Below are 16,696 nucleotides of genomic sequence, written 5' to 3'. Positions count from 1 at the left end.
AGTTTGTAAAAGCAGCTCTGGACAGCCACTGGACAGTCAGCCTCACACACATGCTGTAGTATTTACGCTCCAGCCTGCAGAGTGGAGGGCCAGGAGCTGGAAATAGGGGCTTGTTCACAGTAAGGAAAGATTTAATGAATAGGGCCAAAGTAAACACTGTCGATTTTCCCAGAAGGCTTTGCAAACGCTTGAAGACGACCAGAAAGCTGTGTCAGAGATGGGGCAGGGAGACCAGTGAGCTGTTGATACTTTGCAGCTGATCATCAACATTCCCTTGGGGTGTGAAGCTAACTGGAGACACTGCTCTGTCTGAAGCTCTATTACGCAAGTCTTTAAACAGGGCTTCATTTAATCACAGTCTGATCACAGAGAACTGACTCAGCTGGAATTTTAACAGGTGAGCGATTTGTGCAGTTAAACAAGTCGACAGTTTTTCAGTTTGTCACTCACCTTTGTTGTTGAAAATCAAACACCTAAACAGCACCACAAACTCGTTTTGATCTTTAGCCCCTGAAAATGTGCAGTTTAAATCTTTTTGGTGATTTTTTTTTTTTTTTTTTCCAAATCTTAAATTGCTATTTGGCCATATTTGTGAGCATGTGTCTCCATGGTAACTCCTCAACATTCCACCATTAGAAATCCATAGAGAACACCCCCAGCGTGATGATTGATGATGGAGTTTAGGTTGTGAGGATTCAGATCGTTTTTAGGTTTAAACCAACTTTGAAACTTTCAACCCAGAGGAGAGACTCGTGTGAGGCTCATTCTGCTTTCTGACTGGATAATTGTCTTGAACTAAAACACAAAATTATAACTTGTAGATCATGTCAAATATTTCTGTAATTAAGAATAAATCAGTATTACATTATTTGATTTGAACATGATTTCCTTGTATCTGGGAACAAAGATCAGGTCAAGTTTATGAAATTTTAACTTAAACTTTTAAATTACCACTGTGCATTTTTACTATTATATGACTTCAACTGGGTGCTACTGAAATTATTTTTATTTTCTCTTTTTTTTACAATAAGGGATGGGTATCATTCAGAAGTTGCCGATATGATACATACCTCGATACATAGGCCACGATATGATACTCGATACAATGAGCTTACAATTCGATACGTTTCAGTACAGTTCAGTATTTCAATTAAATTCAATATCATTCAAAAAAAAATAAAAAGGCTAAAACATGACTGTGATACTAAAAGTCTTTGTTACACCACTAAGTAAAGATGAAACAAACATTTTAATCAAAAAACAAAAATGAAAATGGAAGTGAAAATGTCAAATTTGTTGCTTAAATAAGTTTCTTCCTCTGACCAAGCAACAAAAATGTAGCGCTGTAACAAAATTATTTAGTAAAATATGCCAAAAAAATACTCTTGGCAATATATCAATACAGCTGCCCACAATATCAATACTGTATCATCCTGTTAAATGATACGATATATCTATATTTTGATATTTTTGCACACCCCTAATAATGACTAGACTTATTTTGTTATTGTTTATCATTTAATATTAAAATGGAGTGTTTATTCATTGACCTGTTTATTCATGGCCAGTGCGGTGAAGAACTTGTGAAAGAAAGTGTGCAAAAGTACAGTTTCTAATCTTCCAGAAAGTAAATGATCTTTTCCTATCTCTGCCCTTTAGGGAAACCTGTTCTAAACTACATTAAACTTTATCTCTATCAATCTTCACATGCACCGAGCCCGCTAACGTTTAGCCATAACCCACTATACGACTCTTTGCACTATATATACATAAAGTACAGTGTGGAGGGCTTTGAAGTCCCCCTCCCTCCTCAGTCGTGCATGCATGTGTGTGTATGTATGTATGTCTGTGTGTGTAAGTGTGATTGGAGCCCTCAGATCTGCTCCAGTAACACTTGAGGCTGATGGTCGGCCCGCTGCCCTAAAATCAAAGCACTCACTCCAAATCACGGTGTGTGAGTGGCGGGCTGGAGGGCTGGTACATGCTCTCTGTCTGCGTCATTTATTGAAGTTCTGAGTAGTACTGTGTTTACTCAAATTTCAGAGACAAAAGAAATATATAAAGTCTCTTTGAACATGTTATTGCTTTGTCTAAAATTTTCTACAGTATGGCATTAAACTGATCCATGGTGACAAGCAAATGGCCGAGATCTATGGAGAGATGAAAGACATGCATTCTTATTGTCATTGAAATCAATTCATTCGTGATGAAATAAATCCTGTGTATATAATGCCATTCTGAACATTCACATCAAAGCAGTAACATTTGCATTGAGACAGGCTGATGGTGCCATGCCACAAAAAAATTACATGGTGCGTCTTAAAGGTTCTATATTGCACAAAATTGACTCTTAGCTTTAAGCCATTGTTTGCCAAAGACTGGGCCGTGACCCTCAGGTGAGTTACAAAAGATTTTTTTTGGGTCGCCTTGTAACGATCTGGATGTAGGTCTGCAAAATACATATACATACATCTCCGCACACCCCCACTCCTCACTTTTTTGGCAGCACCACTTTGCCTAACCAATTTTCTTTGGGAAACACTGATTACTGTTTTTTGTTGTTTAAAACTTGAGTACCGTATTTTTTTGGAGTATAAGGCACACTTAAAATCCCTTAATTTTCTGAAAAATTGACAGTGCATTTTATAATCTGGTGCACCTTATGTATTTATTCTGGTTGCGTTACTGACCTCGAACAGATTTTCACATATATTCCACTGAGTCTTTAGTCCGACAGATAAAGAACAAAGAATTTCCATAGTTTATGCAAATTAACCATGTGGTTTTAAGTTTCGTTTCTGTGAAACGGAAACAAATGTGTGCAAAACTGGATCAAACACATTATTACTCAATGTATGTTTGTGGTCTCATCAGGAAATAAAAAAGTCTCAAGTGTCGTTAACTTGTTTCGCTTACTGCGCCTTATGTATGAAAATGAAGTCAACATTACTGATATTACGCCTCATAATCCAGTGTGCATTATAGCACGAAAAACACGGTAATACAAATTTTTCAGAGAGAGACGATCGCTCAGTCAACACTAAAATATCCTCATTAATGTTCAATAATGCTCAAATCCACCTTTATTTTGTGTTTTACGAATAATGTCTATTGTTTTGGGTCATGAAGTTTTGCGAGTTTCTCTCTCTCTCTAGCCCACAATTCTCCTTTCCACCTTGTGATGTCATTAAGTGGTAGATTTCAAGTTAACAGGTTCTTCTACGTTTTGTTTAATTGAGATTGGCAGTTCCAGGGTTGAAATCATCCAAATGATTCTATTGAAGATGTATGTTTAAGAACACAGTGGAGCACTTCCTGTATTACCACATAAGTATTTTCAAACCAACATGTTGTTAGGACTTGATTTTGATTTTGACACAAGACTAATTTGAAAGAAAAAAAAAATCTACACTAGATTTATATTTTTGGTTATTTCAACTCACGTAAATTAACCTTTTTTCAGTTTAGAAGCAGTGCACTCCAAATCACAGTGTTGAACCTGGGCTTGTAGAGCTGTGAAGATCTGACTTCAGTGTAAGTCTAGTGTTAAAATGGCTTGAATTCACATTATTGATCCTGTTTTGAAGAATGCACAGCCCGAGACAATTTAATCTGCACAAACCCTCATCCATTTCTCACACGTCAACTTCCTTAACTCCCATTTAGGCTGAGGTGAAATCTGGAGTCCATGTTAAAGCAGGATTTGTTCATAAATAAACCATACAGTGGAATATTCAATCACGAACTGAAAAATGTATGACTGTCTGCTCAATCCAGGCATTTAAGATTCTGCTTGTTTATCAAAGTCTAGTTTGAAAGTCATTTTATATCAGAAGCTTTCATTCCACTGTATATATTCAATTTAACAACTTGTTTTATTAAATTGTACAAGACACACCATTTCACAGCTTGAAGTGTTTAGATGTTTCTCTTATCAAAACTGCACTGAATCAGCTTTTTAGATATGTTTTATGCCAGATGCCCCTCCTTGATACGTGTTGTTTTTTTAATGCTTTTTTTTTTTAAAGCCCTAGATAATATCAGTTATATCGGTTGTACATTCATGGACTTCTAAATCTTGTGGCAGGATTGAGTCATGAAGAGCACCATAAATAATGTTTAGCTTTGAAGGCCCATTTCTCATTTGTGTTGAAAGTGTAATAGCACAAGTACTGTGTTTTGAATCTAGAATGAATCACAGATGCTCCCATCAAGGGCGTAGGTTTGCATAGGGACGGTGGGGAAATGTCACAACCAATATTCAGGGAAGACAAAATAGTCCCTACCCATAAATTTATTCCAATATTTTTCCAAACTCAGTAGTATTAATTGAACACTTTTTAGTTCACATTTTGTTTATTACACATTCTGAGATGTATTCAGTGATATGACGACAGGGTTACCCATGCCGCTATTTCATTGGCTGCAACAGAGTGATGTCATTAGTGGAGCCAGGAGCCTAAACTGGGGAAGCAGAAGAACAGCTCCAGCACCTGAAGATGTTGGCTTGAGCAGGACTGAGACGCTGTGCTCCAAACTTTGAAACACTTTTCAAAATGAACTTACTTGGCTTCATCTTTAATTAAACTTCCCTTGTAATGAGTCGCTGCAGAAAAAGAGCGACTATCACAACAAGTGCACCTCCCAAATGGAGCCCTATTCGTACTCTGTGAGCTGACCGACTCTACTGGCAATATTCCATGGAAAAATGTACGGACATTACCTCACAAATATCTCATCACCAACAAGCAAAGGGAAATCTGCTACAAACTTTTACATCGCTGTTATTCTCTAAAGAATCACCTTAGAAGGGCAGTGGACACAAACTGTACATTTTGCAAACTGAAAAATGAAACCACCTCTCACTTATTTTGGACCTGCCCAGAAAGAATTCATAAAACATATGGAGGGGGGTTTAGCTGATAATGTCCTCACCAAAGCTGAGATCTACATTTTGTCACTCAACTGCCCATTCAAGTATGTCACATTTTTCTATGTAATCATTAATGTTGCTCCTAAACAAATCGTTTAGCTTTTAGGACCATCTATTTATAATAAACACATTCATTTAACTTCAAGTATTAAGATAAAAAGGTGAGATTCTAAGTGCATCCTTTCATTTTTTTGGTGAACCTTAAGAACTTTTATCAATATTTACTTTGATACGGTCCTATTCAAAGTAAGTTCACTGATAAATTATAGTTAATGAGTGTTATTGCTTCCTCTAGTAAATCGTAGTATTGTTTTGTTTTATAGTTGGCAAGGTTTCTGAGTCATTAGCAGTCTTACCTCACAGCAAGAAGGATCCAGAATACACACATGCACACTTCCCCCATCAACCCAAAACATACACCACAGGCAAAATCCTCCAGCTAAGGTTGTCCTGACCGTAACTAGCTCCAGATCTTGAGATGTGTCCCTGGCGCCAATGAGTAGAAAAATAGCCTTTATCGTTCATATTGTATCATGCCTGTCAATTAACGTGCTCTGTCGCAATCAAACAAATAAAAAAAATAAAAATAAAAGCATATGGACCAAATGCAGAGGACAAATTTCTCTGTGGACAGTGAAGTGTTGTATCTGTTTGTTTACCACAGTCTTGTCTCCCTAATTTCGCCTTGTATGCTTGCAGCACATCACCGTAATAATTATACTTTATCCTTCTCTGCTGCTAGGGCCTTTGGGTGCTCCATATGTTGTGGTATTGGACAGTCTTCCTCACACACACTCGTCTTCTGCTCTGGTGCCAAGTGCTTCAGAGGAATCCACTCTTTCATTTCCTCATCCTTTCCTCCCTGTGGTCATCTTTAAGCAGCAGGTTAACTTTGGCTTTAGAAGTGTAACGCCAGACTTGTGTTTAGCTCTAATAAAAGGCTCGAAATGGCTAGAGAGATTAAAAAAGTAAATAAATAAAAAAGTAAAAGTTGAGATGTCAATTGTTTTATCATAATTACTTGTGTGGGTGCAGTTCTTGTAGACTAATATCTTACATCCTCTGAGGTTACTCGACCAGGCCGAGTTTGACAATAAAGACTGTAATGAATGCATTTATTCTTAGGCTGACAAAATTTGCAAGTACTGCAAAGGGCATAACAGTTAATTGTAGATGAGGAAAGTCCACAGGAGGGAGCTGGTAATGCTTTGCCCTCTGACGCAAAGGTTATCTGTTCAATTCCCCTTTCCAACACTGTATTAAGTTGGTGTCCTTGTGTAGGAGACATGCCCAGCCTTGTCTCCAGTGTTTGAGACTAGTATGTGTGTGTCAATGGGTGATTGGTTTCCTGAATCATGCAATATTTTGTACAATAATGTAGAAAATGTTTTAGAAGAATACAGATTCATTTGGATACCTCTGTCTTTCAAACGCCTTTAAATCTCCCAACAGTTTATACACAGTGGCAAAGAAAAGTTGCTCTCCCATAGAAATATCGACCAACTGATATCTCTGACTATATCATGCCGATATTTGCACATTTTGAGGTATTGACTATTGGCCTTAACTCTCAAGTACAGCACTGATAATGTTTTGGCCAATCTGCTGCCTAAAATACCCATAATGCTTTATTTCAATACACGAAAATAACTGCACAAAACATGACTACACAGTTTTCTTATACACTTGTGGTAAAGAAAAGGCTCTGAGTGAGTTTTAAATGCCATAATTTGTAGAAAATAGTCATCATCAGCCCTTTATTGGCCAAAAAATTTGCCCTGGACCCTAGACTAAACAATCAGTATCTACATCAGCCATGAAAAAAAACATATTGTTCAATCTCTACTCTCCCCTACATAACTCATTCAGTTACAGCATTTTCAGGCCAACAGAGAACTATGCCGGTTCCTGCACTTAATCTCAAACCGACCGACGTGTTCACGCTGAAAATCAGTGTGTTCTAGAACCTAAAAGGTGGTTCCCGATGGGAATCAAGTAAAACTTTTTCCAAGCGAACCGTGACAGCACAATAGACGTCAGCAGGTTGGTCCAGGTCACACGTGGTAAATTGAACAAAGAAAGTGTGTGTGGAATATGATGGAGAAATCAAGTGACGAGAAGATGGTCAGCAGCAAAAAAGAACAAATATTTGCTATATCAGTGTTCACCCTGTAAGGTTATATTTTTTGGTGCGGCGTCGCTGCTGCCTTCTCCACATCAGATGTTGTAGCAGAGCATGGCGCAGATAATGATTTGTATGAGTACAAATGCTCGCTGGTGTCAATGATGTGATCCATGATTGTTATTTCTGTGACATCAGCTTTCATATGGCCTTGTTTTTAATTTGGTGGCAAATCCACACCCTCTGTCGATGATGCATCTTGGGTTCACTTACATGATTTGAACGCGGGTCATTTATGTGAGCACTTTGGTTCCCAGTGGAACTGGTGTGGGCACTTGCACCGTTGTGGCCGTCTTTAAAACATCTTTAGTAACTGCCGCAGAACCCTACTGTTTCTTTCACTGGCTCATCCTCCTAACTATTTACTACTGTGTCTTCCAGGTATTCCGTAGTGGTGAGGGCATGGGGATCCGTCTGGACAGTGCGTCGGCGTTCCAGGGAGCGGTCATCTCTCCTCACTACGACTCGCTCCTTGTCAAAGTCATCGCCAGCGGGAAAGACCTGCAGACAGCCTCATCCAAGATGAGCCGTGCCCTGGCCGAGTTCAGAGTCCGAGGCGTCAAGGTAGGACGGACCAGTTTCCTAATTGTTGTCTCCGGCTTTGTTGGTTATTTTGAGGTTTCTTTGTTTATGATCGATAGTGATGGGCGATACCAGTGATTTTTGTTTCAATCCGATACCAACTATAAAGCTATGACAATACCGATACTGATGATGTGTATTGTGAATTAAAATGTAATGAAACTCCCATACATTACTCCCATACATTTAAAGTATTAGCATTTTTGCATGAGAGTAAATACTTCAATACCTCAGTCAGTATCGATATATTGATACTTTGCAGCTGGGAGTGTGACTCTAACTGAAAGTACTGCTCTGTTAGAAGCTCTTATTCTCCAGTTAGACTTGAATCTGAGCTTTGTTATAACACAATCTGACCAGAAAGACCTGCATTGTGTCACCACGGTAACTGCTGAACATTCCACCATAGAGATACATGTAGAATACCCCCAAAGTGACATCACTGCAGTTATTTGGAATTGTAGCCGCCCATCACTTATGATCTATCAAATTCGGAATTAGTTTTGTTGCAGTTGTCGAGGTTTTAGCGAGAAGTTTTGGAGCATTTTCTCAATTTCAGAAAGTGCTAGCATTGATTGACTGTCTGTTCTAAATATGGTGATTAGCTTTAAAATAAACAGCGGTGTGGAATATGTGGCGCTTGAATATAGTTGTAAGCGATCTCTTATGTTCGTGACCATCTGCTAGCTCGAGCACTTGCCTGTATTAGCGTTGGGTGCTTGGCATAAACCTACCTCTATATTAGGGTGCAAATCTGCTGTAGGGATTCAAGGCTGTGCTGTCGAGTGAGCGATATCAAATCAGCTAATTAAAAATAGTTTTATGTCTGCTCTATTCATGTTGTGTTGGATAATGTTAGCTTTCAAGGTTTGGAAGGTGGTCGGGTTTTCAAAGAGATGTTTCAATGTGATTTTCAGTGCTGCAGGCTTCTTTGACACACTTCATAATTGAGCCATAGTGTACACAGATCATCAGAGCGTATTTTATAATGCCTATTATGCTAATGTGGCTACAGGCTAATACGCGGACTGGCTGTTAAGAGGCGACATTTGTGTTCAGAAGTGAGATAAATAGACGCTTTTCTTTGTAAACAAAATTAATGAAATACTTCAAGCTAAGTAAACTCACACTCACATTTTTACTATGATGTCTTAAGTAAAAACTAGTGTTGTTATGATAGCTTTTTTTTTTTTTTTTAGGATCCAATCTGATACCGATACTTGGCCTTAGTATCCTCGCCGATACCGATACTAGTTCCATACTGCATAATGTCAAGAAGTAGACTAAGACTACTTAATTTTGTTACAGTACAAGAACAAAAAATAAATCTACTAAAAGGCTATCTGTAAAGAAAATCTACAAGAATGAATCAGATTTTGAAGGCTTAAGTGTTAAGAGTCAAATATATAATGGTCTTATAATGATGCCCCTATTAGATATTATTATAAATGTAATACATTTTTTTGAGTAATGATTAATTTTGAGAGGACCCCAGCAGTTATACAGGCAGCTAACGGGAATCCTAAAAAACAATAAACGACAATCTTGATGATACATTGTGCTGATTTAAGCACTTTTACTTTTCTTCTTATCACTTTCTACCAGAACTTGGATGAAAAAAGAGAAAAAAGTGAGGCCTGTAAAAAGACTCTCATTGTCAGAGCACATGGCCAAGTCTGCAGAGTAAATAAAGTCAGAGTTGGCGCTATTAACGCTGCACTCTCCATTGTTACTTTGCCAAGTTCAGCTCAAGAGTATCACAAATACAGTTAGGTTTTCTGTAATTATTAGTATTTTTTTCATTTCATTTTATTTATTTATTTGAGCCAGGCACAACAGAATTAAAAAAACAAAAAAAATAGTGATATGTTCATGAACATATTTGGGACCTGGTGCTCAAAAGGAGTAGAATGAAGTTTTTAAAAGTTAGAGTCCTACCCCAATTGTTTTACATAATCACGTGGTTCACTGTTTTTTTTTTTTAATCACCTTTGGAGTGGCTACTTTTCATTATGCAGAAATATACCCACATATATACAAAAACATATATGTTTTAAGTGTCCACAAAGCCTCCACAGTTTGTATTTAGCCTGTATTCAGTCTGCTCTGCCTGCCACACACGTCAACAACGGCTGCTCGCATCTGTGGGACGACATTCAGGAAAAAGCAGATCTGAGTGCTCGCCGATACGATATCTGAAAAATTTTAGGTATTGGATCTTTTGTCGATATCGGTACCAGAACAGCCCTAGTGAAAACTGTCTCTTGCTCATTTCTGTGAGTGTATCATCAGATCCAAAAGCCAGTGGATCCAGTTAGTAGTAGTAGTAACAAGTATTTAGTTTGAGTAGCTCATTAAATGTAGTAATTAGCCTATACATTCTCATTATCTAAACAACTATATAACTAAATAACTATAATAATCTACTTGTTTTATGACTATTGCAATAACAGTGTTTCTTGGAGTGATTAATTTGCCATTAGGACGTCAGTCTACAGACTCTGGAGTTATTTATAGGCTCTGAGTGTCTGTTACATATGTGTAATTTATGACTCCTTTCCAGACCACAGCTCACTTAACATTGGCTTGAGTGCTAGTTTCCTCTTTCACAGTGAACCAAGCCTCAACGGTGGTAACAGAAATTAAAGGTGCACTGTGTAACTTTTCCGAATAGGGTCCGCAACCTGTTTCATCATGAAGATTCTGATTTAAATTGTCCGCAGTATAATATTTAACAAATTTGTCTTGCATTTGCTCAACTATAGGTTTTGTTTATTGCTCAAAAAGATCTTAAAAAATCTGATTCTTACTCTGACTGGGGTCACCTCTCCACAAATCTAACCAGTCAATTTGCCTGCAAGTTTACATGGAGATTTTTAAGTTTATGGCTGTACTGTGGAACATTCTAGGTACATCTCCATGGAGACAAGCAGACAAGTTACACAGTGTACCTTTAAAGTGTCTATGATAGATTGGACTACTAATTTTACTAAAACTTTTAAACTTTTAAAATTTAGCATTTTTAGGTTTTAAAGGTTTTATTCTAGGTCAGAACTGTACTCTGAAATTATTATTGGACAAAAGTATAAGAAAATACATTTATTTAATTGAAATCATGTTTAAAGTATCAGGAAACTCTCTAAACTCTCTAAAATACTCTACACTTCCTGTTATTTTCAACATTTTTCTACTTTTCTTCACAGATTGCTTCTTGATTGGTGTAAAACTATAATTTATATTTCCAACAGGTATTAATTCTACCAAATTAAGTAAAAAAATTGTGAATCAATTTTTTTTCACAAATCTTAAGTGTTTTTTTTATGATGTTTAAATGAGTTTACGTCCAAGAGTCTCCATCTGGTGTGAATTAGCAGTGATGAGGTGAACGGAGTCAAACGGCACTCTAATTTGTCACTTAACTTGAGTGTGCACTTTACAGGCTGTCAGTGCACACGTAATAGATTAATTTTGTCATCCGATGGAGTGGGCGAGCGCGAAATGTTTGATAAGATGAACGATCTCTGCAACCATCTCTGCTCCTTTCTCACACGAGCTCCAACAATAACACACGTTTTATCGCAGTTTCTTCTGTTCATAGGAATTTATGTATTTTCTTGTGTTCCTGCTTATTTTCTTTAGAATGTGGCTGTAGAATATTTCAGTAAAAAGACCAGATTGAGAGTATGAGAATAGAACCCACAACCCTCTTCATGGACCACAAAGAAACTGACCACTGTTTAATAAAAAAAAACAACATACAAATGGATTTCAGTATGATTTTTTTCAATATAAACCAGGGGTGTCCAAACATTTGTCATCAAGATTTGCAAACGAAAACACGGATGAAGTGGACGGCCAATTGAGAGCCATAGACTGGTCATCAGTGCAGATAATAATTCATATCTGTGCATTTATCAGTGATTGCAAGAGCCACAAGACCTTTATTCATGCTTAAGTCTTCACCCAGTTTGGTATTTTTGCTTCACCATGATAGATTTTCAAAAAACATGTGGCTATAAAGTACTGCTTAATGTAAAACGGGCCATGAGAAGTTAGTCTGAGGGCCGCATTTGGTCCATGGGCCATAGTTTGGACATGCCTGATGTAAACAATAAAGACTATATATGAATCACGAATTTCGGACTTCCAGTCATTGCGCAGTGTGTACTGGGAAGGATTTTCCGAAAAAGTGAGCATCAAACAGCCATGGATGCGTCTATTGTCAAAGCTGATCTTTTCTAGTCTTTTGAACCATATCACTTTTGTTTCTGGTTCTGATATTGTCGTATTTTAGTTATGGGATTCGGACATCGTGATTATTGGATGTCCTTACAGTGGAAAACGGCTCGAGAAATGGGCTTTGAAAGTTTGCAGACTCCATAACTGCAAAAGGGAGTCAGATCTGTGACTGCAAACCTCCGTTCAAACTGTTTCTCTTCCCAACAGAATTGAAAAATGGTAAGAGGTGAAGGTGATGGGCAGTATTGATGCACAGGAAGGACCAAAAAGGAAACCTTTGGCTGCCTAAGAAATCATCCCGAGTTTGCAGCAAACATTTTGTATGTGGAGCCATCAAAGCAAAATCCCGATCCCTTGCTTCACCTGGGCAACAAATTTAAAAAGTCAACGCCAAAGCGAAAGTCACCAACTGTTCACCAAGAAACACCTTCCACTGCAAAGCGACCAAGACATGATGTTGTTGTAAAACCACAAGAACAAGAAAGTGCAAGCTCGGACTGTTTGTTTTCTGCACTTCTCACTTAACAAACGGGATCCCGCTTTGATGGCGCTTTCAGAAAATCCTTCCCAGTATGCACTGCGCGATGACCGGAAGTCCCAAATTCGTGATGCATGTATTGCTTTGGATGTAGACACTATTAAAAAGACCTAAGTATATTGCCCTACATTTACATTATGCTGTGAACAAAGATACGTTCTTGGTTTGACTTGAAAACTTTCGATCATCATTGAGATTTGAAATTAAAAACACCATTTTCTCTTTCAGCAGTTGGGGCGTCTTGTTTTTTATCTTATTACATAAAAAAAAAATACTGCGCTTGGAAATTGTCAACGGAAATCTACTATTGTTTTTTCCACTCATTTCCTGATTACAGACCTTGATAAAACACGGGTGAAAGAAGAAGAGTCCGCTGGTCCTGCTTTTTTCTTTTATTGATGTGGTTTAAGGCCTGGTGTAGCACAGAATAACATGTAATAATAATGCATAAGCACATTAAAAATAGCCTAACCTTTTAAGAAGCTGCAGAAATCATAAAGTTGGAGTTACGCGGTTGACACTTGAGTTGTGCGGAATTATGTTTGGCATTTTCACAAAGCCCTGTTTATCGCCCGCTGTGCACACATTAGCGACGCTAGCCAACAGAGGAGAGAGAGAGGGGAGGAGGGAGGGAGGAAAGGGGAGGAGATAGGGAGAGAGCGAGTACACTTATCTAGAAGACGAGAAGAGAGTAATAGAGGGAAGGAAACTGGAAATGTGACTTATCCAGAAGGAGGAGGAGGAGAGACGGAAAAAGAAGTAGAGAAAAGAGATGGAAGGGGGGAGAGAGGAAGAGGAGAGGGAGGGAAATAGAGGGGAAAGAGAGGAGAGAGTAATAGAGGGGAGGAAACGGCGCAAATGCCACTTATCTAGAATGACAGAGAAGAGGAAGAGGGGAGAAAATGCCACTTATCCATGAGGAGAGAGAAAAGAGCAATAGGGAAGGAAGGAAAGAAAGGTAGAAAGGGAGAGAAGAGAGTAATAGAGGGAAGGAAACAGGAAATGTCGCTTATCTAGAAGGAGAGAGGGGAGGGAGAGAGGAGTAATAGAGGGAAGGAAACGGGAAATGTGACTTATCCACAAGGAGAGAGAGAGGAGAGATGGAAAAAGAAGTAGAGAAAAGAGAGAAAGAGTAATAGAGGGAAGGAAAGAGAGGAAATGTCGCTTATCTAGAAGGAGAGAGGGGAGGGAGAGAGTGAGAAAGGAGTAATAGAGGGGAGAAAATGCCACTTATCCACGAGGAGAGAGGGGAAAGAGGAGGGAGCAATAGGGAAGGAAAGGTAGAAAGAGGAGAGGAAAGGAGAGAGAGAAATAGAAGGAAGGAAACAGGAAATGCCACTTAACCAGAAGGAAGGAGGAGAGAGAGAAAGCGTGGGCAGATGCCACTCGCCCAGCCACAGTAAGGGGAGGAGGGGGGTGAGGAGTTAGGAAAGGATTCATCTCAGCGGGAGTCTAGCGAGGAGGGCTGTAAGGAGAGATGGATAGAGGGGCTCCGGGGGGGAAGGCAAAAGGCCAATCAAGATGGAGGGAGCGCTAAAGAGGTGACAGGTGGCCTCTGCACCTGCTCTATGGGAACTGTGTGTGTGGATGAAGATGGAGGATGTGGGCACAAAACACTATGAAAGACTACAGCGCCGCGTGTGAAACCTTCTGGGCGTGTAAGTCATGAATGAATCCCATGTTGATACAAATTATGACTGTAAAATAAGAAGATGCATTTTTAAAGAGGGGTTATTGCGCTAAATTGATTTCTTTTTTCTACCCTGTACCCATTGATACCTCATCAAAAACACGCCTGGAGGTTGTAGATGTCATCCATGCATATTTTGAGTGTTTTAGTCATCTCTCCTGGGTCCGATTCAAACCCTCCTTATGGTTAGATGTAAGATTTGTCCAATGCTCAGTCCATAAATATCCTTCAGTCGTCCGTGCTCTTATATTTGTTCTGATACAGCTCAAGATCATTCTAAAGCTGTTCAGGAGAGTTTCATTTCTGTTCCGTACATCTGACTAATAACTATTTTACTTTTGGTATCGATACTTGCTCGTATGAGTGGATAGTTTCAGTACTAGTTTTGGAATACTTACAGGGTTCACAGTACACAGAAATTAAGTATAAGAAAACACATTTACTTGAAATCATGTTTTAAGTATCTGGAAACCCTCTAAACTTTCTAAAATACTCTACTAAAACACTACACACCTGTAATTTTCAACACGTTTTTCAACTTTTCTTCACAAATTGCTTCTTGATTGGTGTAAAACTAACAGGTATTATTATTTTACCAAAGTAAAAAATCGGTAATCATCAAAACCTGTCATAGGCAATTTTAAAAAATGTTTAATTATTTGAGCTATTTTTTCACAAATCTTAAGCTTTTTCTTTATGATGTTCAAATGAGTTGTATAGTTTCAGTACTAGTTTTAGAATACTTACAGGGTTCCTGTGGTGTCTTAAAAACTCTTTAAAGCATTGAATTTATGAATTTGGAAATGATACCTGAAAAAAAAAAACTTGAAAAAGGCTTGAATTTTTATATCTGGGTCTTAAAATGTGTGCAGTTTGTAACTTCTCTGTATTTCTGCATTTCTCCTCAAAAGTTTAATTTGTCATGTAGCCTAAATAAAGAGTGGCGGAACCAGTAATTGAGAACGCAACGCAACTGGGTCAGAATACTCCGAACATGTCACTGAAGATCTCACGCTACAACACCACAAGCAACAAGCTAAGCAGAAACACGCAAAACCAAAGAGAATCTCAGCAGAACACAAAGTTTCACTAACGCTGTTATGTTGGATTTTAATATTGGTTTTACGTTACCGAGCGACCCATTTTGTGCTGGGGTTATGGGGAAGAGTCTCTCTATTCCCCATAGTCCTTTGTTTGAGAAATTAATGAACACAAATTCAAGAAATTTGTTTTTCTTTGCCGGTAGATCTATGAAATAGGCCGTGAAATAGGTATTAAGTTTTTATATAAATGCTCTTAAAGAGGTCTTAAAATGTATCTTGAAGAAACCTGTAGGAACCCTGTACTTATATACTTACTAAAACTACTAAACTACTTACTAAAAAACAGGACTAACTACTAAACACTAACTAAAACAACTAAAGCAACTAAAACCAGGACTAAAACAGGACTAAAGCAGGACTAAAGGACTAAAGGACTAAGCAGGACTAAAGCAGGACTAAAGACTAAACCAGGACTAAAACCAGGACTAAACCAGGACTAAAGCAGGACTAAAGCAGGACTAAAACCAGGACTAAAACCAGGACTAAAACCAGGACTAAAACCAAGTCTAAACCCAGTTCTAAACCAGGAATAAAACCAGGACTAAACCAGGACTAAACCATTAGGTGCAGACTGCGATTGATTGATCAATGATGCCGCATAATTTTGAGTAAAAAAACATCAAATATTACTGATTTTCACTGGGCTGGCACCTTTATGTTTGTACTGACAGTGAGTTTTGTTTTTTTTTAATAAATAACCTGTGTGTGAATAGCATTTTTGTCTAGGAACACCCGAGCGCCCTTCTGTGTGCCACGCTAAATACACCCGGGTGTAAATAGCAACAATGACTATTTGCCCTATGTGTAAATAACAATGTTAGTTATTTACACCCTGAGTGCAAAGCAAATAGCATCTGCCTTTTTACTTTAGTATACTTACTTATACTTACCTTTGGCAACCCTTTCTCCTGTAAGGTCTTTACCAAATGTTCTTCTGTATGGCCTTTACATACTGTGTTTTTTTCTTGACATAAAGTATAAACTGGCATTTACTGTAGGTGATCTTAGTTAGTAATTTAATAGTTCATTTTACAAAACACATTTCTTTGTTTGGTGAAAGTAATCTACAACAATGCAAATATGACCTACTAAACTACAACGCTCATGTCAGTAATTGATTACTCCTTAAACATTACTAACAGAATAAAAATACATCCAATACACCTCCTATTTATCTCTCAAAAGTTATTACCAAAGATGTCGTCCTGTGTTTTCTCTCTATCATCGGTAGTAAGTGTCCAAATGTCTGTCGTTGAAATGAAATGGGCCTTGTTGCACTAAAAAAAGACACTGTATCTGTCCAGTTTACTGAAGGGAGATTTATGGATGTGTGTTTTTGCCCAGTTTGTTTCTTCACAACTCATTTCTGTGCAACACCGCTGGCTCCGCTCAAGGCAGTGGACTTTCATTACAGCTCATCTCTCTGGCT

General features: G+C 38.2%; 1 protein-coding gene across 1 annotated transcript in view; it reads left to right on the top strand.

The window, feature by feature from the left end:
- LOC110159307 (pyruvate carboxylase, mitochondrial) overlaps positions 1-16,696 on the top strand; it is a 606,539-nt gene that overhangs the window by 242,762 nt on the left and 347,081 nt on the right. The window contains 1 exon segment of the mRNA XM_055156707.1: positions 7,497-7,679. Coding sequence (XP_055012682.1) covers positions 7,497-7,679 — 183 coding nt within the window.

Source organism: Boleophthalmus pectinirostris, unplaced genomic scaffold, assembly GCF_026225935.1.
Source record: "Boleophthalmus pectinirostris isolate CB_2022bp ecotype Guang Dong unplaced genomic scaffold, ASM2622593v1 HiC_scaffold_20, whole genome shotgun sequence".
Lineage (NCBI taxonomy): Eukaryota > Metazoa > Chordata > Actinopteri > Gobiiformes > Gobiidae > Boleophthalmus > Boleophthalmus pectinirostris.
This window is presented reverse-complemented; position numbering and strand designations above follow the sequence as displayed.